The sequence below is a fragment of the Anser cygnoides genome, chromosome 3 (genome assembly GCF_040182565.1).
Source record: "Anser cygnoides isolate HZ-2024a breed goose chromosome 3, Taihu_goose_T2T_genome, whole genome shotgun sequence".
NCBI lineage: Eukaryota > Metazoa > Chordata > Aves > Anseriformes > Anatidae > Anser > Anser cygnoides.
This window is the reverse complement of record NC_089875.1, coordinates 90,356,264-90,368,283: the sequence shown is the minus strand read 5'-3', so window position 1 is coordinate 90,368,283 and position 12,020 is coordinate 90,356,264. Positions and strand designations below refer to the sequence as shown.

At 37.0% G+C, this 12,020-nt stretch overlaps 1 protein-coding gene across 2 annotated transcripts in view; it reads left to right on the top strand.

Annotated features, from left to right (window-relative positions):
• Positions 1–12,020, top strand: part of KCNQ5 (potassium voltage-gated channel subfamily Q member 5) — a 291,754-nt gene that overhangs the window by 210,750 nt on the left and 68,984 nt on the right. For both annotated transcript variants that reach the window (XM_066994664.1, XM_066994665.1), the window contains exon 3: positions 9,056–9,182. In XM_066994664.1, the coding sequence (XP_066850765.1) occupies positions 9,056–9,182 (127 nt within the window). The remainder of the gene's footprint in view (positions 1–9,055; positions 9,183–12,020) is intronic.

The window sequence follows — 12,020 nt, the reverse complement described above, 5'->3', positions numbered from 1 at the left end:
TAAGTGATAACAAGGTAGCAAGGTAAACCTATTCTAAGTCATAAGTATAATATTTTATATAGATGCAGATTTGTAATAGTTTATGCTATAGTCTGCAGTACTGAACTTCATTAGCTTCATGGCGGTTTGATATGGTTTCAGACTTCTTGTATAGGTAGCAAGAACTACCTCATTAAAACAGCCAACAAACAGGTAGTGTAGGTTGCAACAGTAAAAAATGGATTGATATCAAAGTCCATCAGAAATTTAGACCTGATTTTTTTAGGGAAATATTGATTTTCCAGATGGAAATGCAGAATATATCTCTAGAGGAAAGCCAAGGTATGAGGTTATAAAGTTTAAGGAAAAGGTCTACCAAACATTATATTATAAAAGGAAAAGGATGCTGAAAAAGGCAGAATATCAGTGATATGAAAGCTGTTTGTAAATCTAAACCTAAACCCCCACGGTCTGAGTAACATACAGAAACTGTAATCCACTTAGTCACTTTGCACAGATGTGACAAAGCATGCAAAGACATTTCTCACTACAGCCAAAACGCGAAGTTTCCTCAAGCAAGAGAAAAGGTCTGCTCACAAGATTTAGTTTAAAGACTGCAAAATCAAGCAAATAGATACAAAATACAGATAAATATCAAAATTATCTGCAAGGATCAGGTGCAGAAGTATATTCAAAGACAGTTTAAAGTTTAGATGATGACAAATACAAGGAGACACACAGGAACTAAGTTCAGTCCTGACACTGTGAACTGGGGGTGAGATACAATGATGAATTAGCAAAATAAGCACTGGTCATTTAAAACTTGGAGGTTTACATTGAGCGCCTAAGGAAAGGGTGTATTCCATGGACAGGATAATAATTTTGGTATCAAATCTGAACCAGACAGGAATTGGCTGATTGCACCATATGAAGATATGAGCACAGGAAACGAATGTCTCACAAAGATATACGTATATGTTTTTAAGAGGATGTGGAAGGGTTTTGCTCTTCTCTTTTTCCAGGAGACCAAAATCCCAGAGCCTAGAAAAGATAATACAAAAAGCTGAAAAATACTCAGCAAATGGCAGAATTTGTAAAACATGAGATGTGGTATACTGGATTTCAAAGTTTAATTGTTGGAGCAAAAAGAAGGGACCAAGCTAACTTTTTCATTGAACCTAGGAAGTTGAATAAAAATATTATAAATGAAGACTTGTGCAAGTAACAGAAATGTCTGGTGAGATTACAGAAGCAAATATGTTCAGTAAACTAGATGCATAAGCAGGATTTTGGCAGATTGGATAAAGTACGTTCCAAGTCCAATTTGCCAAAGTTTACCAGTTGTCAGATAACACTTTCTTGAAATTGCTTTCTGTGTTTGGTACTGGAAACATTTCAGAGCACATAATCCCAGATGCCCAGAGGTCTCCCAATAATCAAAATGTACATCGATATGTTTCTAGGGAAGCTCCATTAAAGAGCTTTAGGAATATTTGGGAAAATTGCTTAAAGAACATAGCAAATATAATTTGCAGAATCTCTAGGTTTTATCAACTCTAAGCACACTAAGACCAAAGAATAAAATAACAAATATCCCATCCCCCTCCACTTTATAGCACATCAAATGTTCTCAGTTAATTCACATACATGTGTTCAACCATAACAACTAGCCTAAGCCCCTTGCATCAATGCAAAATTAGCATGGATGCCAGAGCATAAAAAGATTCAAAGTCTGTGCTGGCTCTGGCACCCATTCTACATTTCTTTTGGACAGAGTGAAAGATATCAAATTCTTCACAAACATTTCAAAAGGAAGATCTGTGAGCTGTGTAGCTACAGAGACATGTGCTTGAACGTCTGCCTGTAACATGTGACATCAGAAACTTGACTACAGCAGAAAAAAATGTGTGAAGAAAACACAAAGGAGATGCGAAGGCCTGGGTACAGCTGTACAGAGCTTCATTGTTTTCAATATGCAGATAATTTTAAAATTAAAATAAGACCATTCATTGCTGATACCTCACTACAGAGAAAGAAAACATGAACAAGCACAAGGCAAGATACAAAAATGCTTGGAAAGCAGAGAATTATTCTATAGTGTGAGTTCTATTAATATTGTCTCCATTCAGGAACTATCTCAGAAACGTAGTTGTACCTGACATAAACTAATGATCTGGAGCAAAGCAGTGGTTGTCAGTGGGAGGCACTGGAAAGCACGATATTTAAGAATGATGCTGTGTCTGGGGAAGAGTAGGATGGACGTGACGAACAGCAGAATCAGCATTTCCCATGGCCGTTTTCCCAATTTGAGAAAGAGTTTTCAGTTATCACCAGGGTCTTTCTGGAAGAACTACATCCACCGAAATTTAAGAGCCAAAAGGAGTATGTTTGCCCACACATGCACTTGGATGGTAAGCACCATAATTTGCAAGTGCAGTGGTGAGAAATGCACTTTTGGCAATGGATCCTGGAGCTTCTGTGGCATTTGTTTCTGTGGCATTGCCAGCTGTCCTATGGTTTCTGTCCTTCCTCTGTGGATGCAGAGGAAGGTTAGTGTAGTATCAGTGCTAGGAAATAGGTCTGCTATGGTAAACACTCTATAAGGGATGATGACAAACATAATTAAATGGTAGCTACCTAATTCTGCTAAGTGTTTTTGCTACCTGATTCAAATCTGCTTTTGCTTGACATAGAAATTCTGGACTTTTTTCTATTGTAAGTGAGTAAAGAAGCATGACTGATAGGTGACATTTCAGGTAAAAATTACAAAGAGCTAAGAATGAATTGGATAGCAGAAATCATATGTAATACGTGGCTAATTAAAGCTGAGCATAGACTGGGATTTTAATATTATGTCAATGTACTTGTAGCTGTGTATTAAATTAAAAGGCACAGAATGGATTTCTTAATAATCCTCTATTAATGTATAATCAACATGGGAAATCTTAATCATAATTTGAAAAAGCAAGTGTTGTAAAAGTATCACATTCATTACGAAACTGATAAATGACAAAAAAGTGCATAAATTTAATTTTGTGCTTATTGGGTATTGCACTGGGAGCTGAACTGAAGTCTCTGGTTGTGATTTATATCCCACTAATAGGGTCTACTCTGGGTTATGTTTTCAGATTTATGGCTGCCTCTCTCACTGCTAAACTGCAGTTGGGGAGAATTAAAACATTAGTTCCTGAAGTGTATATATGCATTTGTAGATATACTTGTTAGCTGTTTAGTTCAAAGATCTTCCCTTCTAATGCTGACGTAAGGATAATACAAATGGATTCAAATTACATAATTATTTTGAACAATAACATATGCACATATTCACATATGCTGATTTTAATCTGGAAACTGGCCAGCATAACAGGAGCATCCCTAGCGCTACAACAGCTTCTACAGCACAGCTATTTTAAATCCACACCTTTCTCAGGCTTCTCTGACAGAGTACCATTGCACTACCCTCACCTCCCAGCTGTGTCAGTGTAAAGTGGAGAGCCCAGATCTCGTGCTTTAAATCATTGGAGTTTTTTGTTGGTTTTGTGTTGTTTTTTTTTTTTTTCCTTGAGAAAGGGGTGCAGAAGCTGAGGTATTATGTTCTTGCTTTAATTGAATGAGAAAACACTCATCTTCTTTGACTATGAATAATAAAGCATTGCTATTTGAATAGTATCACTATTCATCATGTGTCACCAGAATGAGATTTCAGCAGCTGGTGACATTCTTAAAACAGTCATCCGCAAATGAAAGAATGAAAAAATGTTTATTCTCCCTCTCTTCCAACTGATCTGGAAACACTGGACTTCCCTCTTTATGAATTTTCAGGGAAGAGGGGACAGTTCCTTAGCTGGTATCAGACAACATTGTCCCTCCTATTCCTCCTATTGTGTTCATGTAAAGAGTTTGCTGATTTACACCAGATGAGTATCTGCAGTGCAGCTACACTACAGAGGTGTCATCTTCAGTATGGAAGCACTTGTGGTCTGATTAAAGCTTATTTCAGGGGATTAATTTGACATGTTCAAGTCCCTGTTCTGGGCTGATAATGTCAATTATAAACCCAGTTCTCCTATGACCTGGCAGTCAGCTCTGTACTGAGTCTGCAGCTTTGTTGTCGTATTTCACTAGTCTTTGGAATAGGTGATATCACGACTTCCATACAAGAAATATAATTAAAATAACAGCAGAGCTATTGTCTTGTGGCTAGATTTCTTGTATCCAAACCTCGGCTTTTTTATGAATTAAAAAACAAAAAACAAAAAAACAGGAGCCTCCTGTAAGAACAGCTCGAAGTGCTCAACTTTGGTCATTTTCTAATCACGAAAATAACTCTAATTGCTTGAAATGATGGCCTACATCCAAGGCACCTGATTTCAGCAGCAGGAATGCAGCCAATTATTTTAAGTTCTAATAAGCAGTTATGTTAATGAACAAGGAAGCTATGATAAAAACATTTTTTGGCTGTTTTAATGTTACAGTTAGGGAAATCCTTATCATCAAAAGCTACCTGAGAAGCATACTAATATTCACAATTTCATTGTCATTAGCACCCTAATTAGATAGGCAAAAAAAATAAAAGTGCTCACTGTAGCTTCCGTGCACAAAGGTCCTGAAGGACCTTTTGCTAATAGAAACCTTGCTCTGGATGACCTCTTATTTTCCATCCATCTACGTAATCCTCATTGTCCCAGTGGCAGAGCAGCCAAGGCACATACAGATGTAAAAAATCTTCAGGAGCACACTGGCATCTGCATTCCTTATGTCAAAAGCAACTGAATCTTTTAAGCCCATGTGTTTTAGCCTTGCTTCTCTTGCATATGCATACCTCCATGTGACGATAGGAGCTGCATATGTAGAAGTTTTTCAGAATGAGATCAGTCTGGGTGAACTGTGCTTTGAGAAGGAAAAAAGACTTTTCCCTTTCTGAAGCACCAATGGATCTGCCATATCAGTAATAGAGGGGGGGCAACTGTAAGCTTAAATATCCAGAAAAGTAACAGCTGTGGTAACTGTGGAGCAGGGACAAAGGCAGCAGGGATTGGAAAAAGATGACAACATAGGGAAAAAAGAAAAATGGTAAAGGCAAGGGCATCCTGGATGATCTTGGTAATGTTAATAAGAAGGGAAGGGCTAGGTTGCCAGTAAATCTAAACTTGCTCATCAGTTCAAATTCAGCCTTGCTGAATTTTGAAGGCGGCCAAATTTGTCCATAGTGGAGGATTTTCCCATTCTGTAGTAATAGTTGTTATTTTATATTTCATAAGTAATCCAAAATTAATGATATTGGCTCATATTATGCGTAGGACAAACATACTTGGTAGGTATCATTTCTACAGTAAGCCTACAAATCATATGGGGTCTAATGATTTATTCCATTGCATGCCTTTTCAATTATGTTCTGATTTTGTGTTTCATTTCCTAAGGAACTACAACCAAGTTATTCAAAAGCCTAGATTTATGCTTCTTTTTTTAATAAGCCATTCCAGATGAAATTTAAAAGCAAAACAAAACAACAACAACATCAACAAACTGATCTTATTTGGGTTGCATCCTCTCAATTTTTGTCCATGGAAAACCAAGAAACTCGTGACAGGGCAGCTGCTATAGGAACAGATAATGTCATTCCCTGGCCTAAGTTAATCTTGACAGAAATTTGAATTTACATTGTGATTGAGTGCACTGATTACTAAAACACTACTTATTTCTCAGCGGTGTGGGACTCTCTTTCTGGTTTCAACCTGAACCAATCCAAAATACAAAAAAACTGGTACATATACTGCCATGAAGAGTTTTTTTTTGAATGCATTCACATTTTCTAGGAAAGTCTTTTTCCTGTAGATTTTATTCATGATATGTATTGCCTTTAAAATCAGTTGTTATTTGAGAAAGTAGGGGTGGCCAGGATATAAAGATCATTTTGAAATAACACTATTTCAGAAAGTGCAAAAATGAGCGTGAAATCCTATTTCCACCTTGTTCAGTGACTTTTCTGTTATTAAATCTGATACTGTATTTTAAAACCTCCCGAAGTTTGGTATGTGTGGAAGACTTGCAGTATTTTTAAAATCAGCATTCCAGTGCACAGAGCCATATTTAAAGTACTTGAGCTCACTTACTGTAACTACAGCAGCTGTTTTAAAAATTTCCTTAATTAGTAGAAAATTCAGTTAATTTTGAGAGAATATCACTTTGCATAAATTTATAATGTTGCTGGAAGTGGTAAATATTTTTCGTATGGAATGAACACAGACATTTCACATCATTTCTCCAAGAAAAATCTTATACTCTTGCCTCACACTCCCCCAAAAAAAAAAAAAAAAAAAAAAAAAAAGAGAGAGAATGCTTTTGCTTTTTTTCTTCCTCAGAACAGATATACCTCCATGAATTTTCACTTTGTGGTACATGTATATGTGTTTGTGTGTGTGTGACAGAGAAAAATAGAATTTCTGCCTCTGAGATGAGACCGTGAAGGATACGAGACTTTCAAACATGCTTTCAGCATATAAAGACTGTTCATCTTTCTGTAACTGAGCAAGCATAGCAAATAATAATTGCTAATAGTAGTACAGATGACATACAAAGCTGCATAGCACTAATAGGAACCAGAATATTAAACTATCAAAAATTAACACTTTTCAATTTCTATCAGCAGTTTTATGATACTAATTTAACTGCAACGTAGCTGCAGCATAGTCCTTTGTGAGTAGTTAAGTGCTTTCCATTCTTGCCAGCTCTCCACTGGGGAGGCCTGATGGGGTCTGGGATGTGACAGAGGATCTCCTGCCAGTGTGGTTCGGCTCCTGTACACAGCACTTCCCACACAGGCTGAAGGACGTCTGTGACATTTCAGAGTACTTACTGAGGAGGTGTTTCTTATGCATCTGTACACAGCATGTTTTCTAGGGAAACCAGAAATGTTAATGAAATAAACTGTGATTAGATTTTAACAAGAAAAAGATTTTATTGGAAGCAAAGAGTGTTTCATGCTTTGCTATCCTCCCCTCCTCCAGTATCTTTTACCACTACCCCGAAGAAGTAACTTCATCAAGAGAATCAGATGTCAAATGGCCTGGGTGCCTGCCAACGACCCCCATAAATTCAGAGACATCATCTAACAATGCGTAAACCAGATTTAACAATTCACGCTATAAAAGTAGTAGTTATACAACTAAAATACATATTCTTCCTTTTTTTTTTTTTTTCTAGTTTGCTTCTTTGTCCATTTTATTCTTGGTCTACACAGAATTTCCTATGAGGAAATGTATGGCATGATAGCCAACTATTAAGAAATGTTGTTACTATATAGGGAACTTTTTCAATTTTGCACATAATCCTTTCTAAAGTTGTGCCATAGCTCAGTCCATGGAATTAAGTTGAAGTTTGCTGAAGTAGGATGAATAAAAAGAAAACCTTACACAATAGCACTGTTTTTTCCATGTGTTCTTTTCTAACAAAAAAAAAAAAAAAAAAAAAGACTAACATATTCTTTAGCTGCATTTTAGCAAAAGGATCTTGTTCTGCTTTTGTGGTTTATGAATTCAATATGGAATTTGCAAAAGTAGAAATGAAGATACCGGTAAAGGTCTAAAAACTCTTTCAATGCAATGCAGTTGTACAAGCTGACATGTTTTAGGATGGAATACTGTGTTTTCAAATTGTTTTACGAAACCAAAATGCGAAAGCAAATTAAATTCACAATATGTCAATGTACTGCTGTTAATCCTGAGCTTGTAAAGCACCACTGCATGGCAAAATATTAATAATGTCATTAGTTCAAGTAAAGTAATGCCTGAGTTGATGTATGTGACATCTACAGCCTTATTGGCTTCCAGATTTTTAGAGTTTAAAAACATGCAAACTGTTTATTGGGGACAAGTCAATATTGAATCGACAGTCCCCTTGCAAATATTCGTCTTTTTAATTTACTTGCAATGTTTTGTTACTAGTGCTACACTAGTCCTTATCTTGTAGGAATAACAAGTTAATTGGCTGATAGGGACAGCTTTATCCTGAATATGGGAATGCATTCCCCTGCCAAAGAAAATACAGCTTTTATCCTCTTCTTCTTGATGAACTGCTTAAGAACCTCCTTCAAATATTTTTCTCCTTTTGCTTAACACACAAATTTTTATTTCATCATTTCAAAATGGTTAACTTTGTGATGGCATTCTAGAAAAATATCTAAATTAAGTTAATAATTCTGTACCAGTATGTAGGTACTCTATCACTACATATTGTAGGGATTCAGATTTCCTTAAATTATAGAGCTGAATTGTGCTCAAAGCTCTGTTGCTGAAATTCTGTTCACCTCACTGTTGAACTGAATTTTTTTTTTCCAGTAACAACTGCATATATACAGGTTGAAAAGAACAGTCTTAAAGAAGATTCCAACGTAAAAGAAAAGCAAGCGAGGCAAATAAAGAAAGACTTTTGCATGTTTTCATTCACAAATTATTCAGGGGCAGTTATACCTAGTGTGTATATTTGTTTACTGTATTACAAACAATTACGTACCTATTGTATGTAATTAAATTTGCATGTATCTTAACCTACTTCTGGGAATAAATGGATTACCTAAATACATCTTCATCATCTCAGTCAGTTCACCTGTATACTATTATTGTGGAGTACAACGAAGTTATATTTACCAAAACATTCAGCCTTCAAAATAAGAACTAATTTTATGGATGTGGATATATAACATATATCCCTTACTAGCTATGTAAAACACATGTGGTCTGATCCTCAGTCCAAAGTCCAAAATTATCCAAAGTCACTGGATAATTTTGCTTTGTTATTGCTTCTGTAGGATTCAGCCCTTCAGCATTCCATACTTAGTAGCTGATTTTAGCAGATATTTAGTGTTTCTCAGGTTAGACTTGAATGCTTCACCAGGAAGCTCTGTGGGATGTGTTTCCTCTATAGATGTGTGGCCATGCTGGGGAGCAGGATCCCAGCATAGCTTTAGGATCTTCTGGTGATAAAGATGGATCGCTAGACACACACAGTGATCATAAGTTTCTTGATGTTTCCGTGTTGGTTATCAGTAAAAGGCATTTTTCTTATTTGTCTTTTCCAGGAATTTGTCATGATTGTTGTCTTTGGTTTGGAATTTATTATTCGTATCTGGTCTGCTGGATGCTGTTGCCGATATCGAGGATGGCAAGGAAGGCTGCGCTTTGCAAGGAAACCATTCTGTGTAATAGGTGAGTATCCCAACTCTAGTTTAAGACAAAAATAAAAAAGCCCTGCTCCCCTTCTATTTTACTTCTAAATGAAAACCAATAGAATCAGATTCTGCTTACAGTAACCAGGTGTAAATCCAGAATAGTTGTGTGTCAACTGTCATCTGACCAAGGCTTCTCTAGATATAAAATCACAATGTTCCTAAGTACCAGTCAGCACATGTTTCTCATGTTCTCCAGAAGCCATTTTCCCATGCATGTCATACAGCTGGCATCATGCGTACTGGAAGAATGAAAGGTTGAGAGCTGATCTCACTAAAAATCACAGGAGCTGCATGCATTTAATGACCACATCTTTTACATGCATGCAAACATGCCATGCACATACGTGCATACACTATGTATCCTCTTTATTTAAACTTCTGTGACTACAGATGTGTACACTTTGTTAAATTTAAAAACCTTCCTAGAAACATATATCATACGGTTTTCTGACAACATTGTGATTCCTCCATTGCCACTCTCTGCAGAGGATATAACATATTTCTACAATGATTCTGAGAGTCTCTCCTCCCTTTCTTTGCTCTAGAAATTCATTCTTTAAATGGTGAATAGGCCCACAACCACTCAAAGCCCTATTTTTAAAAAGAATCTGCAGGAAATCGGTTTCCCAATAAAGGTAGAAATCAAGGATGGCTAACCAAATTAATCTGATAATTTATTACTTTTCTAATGGTTTGGAACAAAGCTTTTTCAAGAACATCTGTGGAACTTCAGGATCTCAGCCTCCCACCTTGTCTCTCAACCTGATTCCTCTCTGCAGCCATTAATTTATTTGCTTGTATCTTATATTAATTTATAGATCAACTGGGGCAGGAAACATTTTCCCACACATCTATAAAGCAGCTAGCACAACTGAGTCACATAAGCAGTTATGCATACAGTTCTCAGTGTAAACAGTGAATAACAATAACATTATGTAGGTGAATGCAGTCCTGGTCTAAACAGAGTTATTCAGTTCCCGGTGATGTAGCAGATGAGAGTGTTGGTTAGGGTAGGGGTTTAAAACAAGCTTTTGCCTTCTGCCTCATTCCCTGGTAAATCCTCACCTTGTCTCGTTGAGAAAATCCTGCTGTGGAGCAAGGGACTTTAGCAAGAGGTGCGTGAGTAGGTGGAAAGACATCACGGGCTGTCTCAACCCCATCTAACCTATTTTATGAGACTGGGAGAGGAACAAGTATCGGAGCTTGTTCTGTTCAGGCAGCAGGGGATGAAGAAGAAGTATCTTACCCAGGTCCATCAGGCACCAGGTTTCACACATTTGCCCTGAGGTTGCCAAGCCCAGATGAAAGAACACGGTAAAGAAATTCAAAAATCTTCCCAGCTTTTACTAGGCCTCCTGTCAAGGGAAACCTAGAAATTCAGCTATTCATTTTCCATGGCACCAGCAAACATGGCAACCCTCCTTAATCAGACTTAGTTACTTCAGGATTTTGTGATGCACCTGAAACTTTGAGTCGGTCCGTTTTTTTCAGCACACGATTGCAAGAAAACACCAGAATGTTAATTTAGTAAAACTAAACTACTTTGGCCATGTAGAAGTTACTAGAAATATATAAGGTGTTAACTCCAAGGACAAGTGAATGAAGGGGTTCTTCCTTACTCAAAGCTCTGCATGCTATCATAGAGTGACTGATGCATTTTTTCCCCTTTGCTTTGAACCACTACCATATGAATTTTCACAAATTCAGCTATTTGTGAAATAGTTCAGGCAGGTCTCCTAGCATAGGCTGCAGTGAATGGTAGGGTTTACTTCACTTGATTGTAGGTTTGCCTCCTTGCTCTGTAGTTTGCTCTTCTTGTTGCACCTCTGTTCATCTAGGTGACCCCTAGCTGTAATAACATCTCCCCTCCAGAAGTTTAGGGCTGGAGTACTTGCCCTGTGAGGAGAGGCTGAGGGACCTAGGTTTGTTCAGCCTAGGAGAAGAGATGGCTTCAGGAGAAACTCAGTGAATTCAATGCTGTGCTCTTAAGAGCACATGGCCAGTTTGGACCTATTACTATTTGTGTATTTGTTTAATTATTTACTTACATATCTGTTCACTTATTCTTTCTATTTATTGTTACAATGAAAAAATAACATTTTAGAAGAATTAGTCTGTTTGATATTATTTTTTCTATATATCTCCAGGAGATCTGTTCTCTGATTATTTTTGAGATCAAACACAAGTCACATAGAGGAATGTCCTAAGAGCTAGAAATAATAAACCTGAGGACTGCCTCAAGGGTCACATTCAGAAAGCCTTTATTTTCTTCCATTAATAACTTCATAACCAGAAAAGTAGCATTCAGGGCCAAAGCTCTGTGCTTAACCTTAGTATGCCTACAGTGTCACTACCCTGACAAATTAGTTCATCAACAACTCCATATGCTACAGGGTTAGTGAAGATATGTATCAAATTATTTGCCAGTTTAGTTCCCTTGTTCCACATTTCTTTAAAAATGGGAATAATGATGTAGTATTAAACCTTGATTTGTATTTTCTTCTGTCAGGAGTTACCTGCTATACCTCATTTTCTTTGATGGTGTATGAGCTTGTATACATAATGTATAAAGCATAAAACAGTTTCCCAGGAATACTCACATACTTAAAGATGTGTTTACTTCTTTAAATCCTAAATTTCCCAGGCATTATCAGTCTGAAGCTTGGATGTTAGCACTACAGAGCACTGTTGCTGTGTCATACTGTGCAGAAGCATAGCAATCAAGGCACCTCATTTCCCAACTGCTGCCTACAGAGTCCCTGGGACTCTGATGCCCAGGAAGAATTCTGCGTATGCCTGTGCCTTAGAGGAGCTG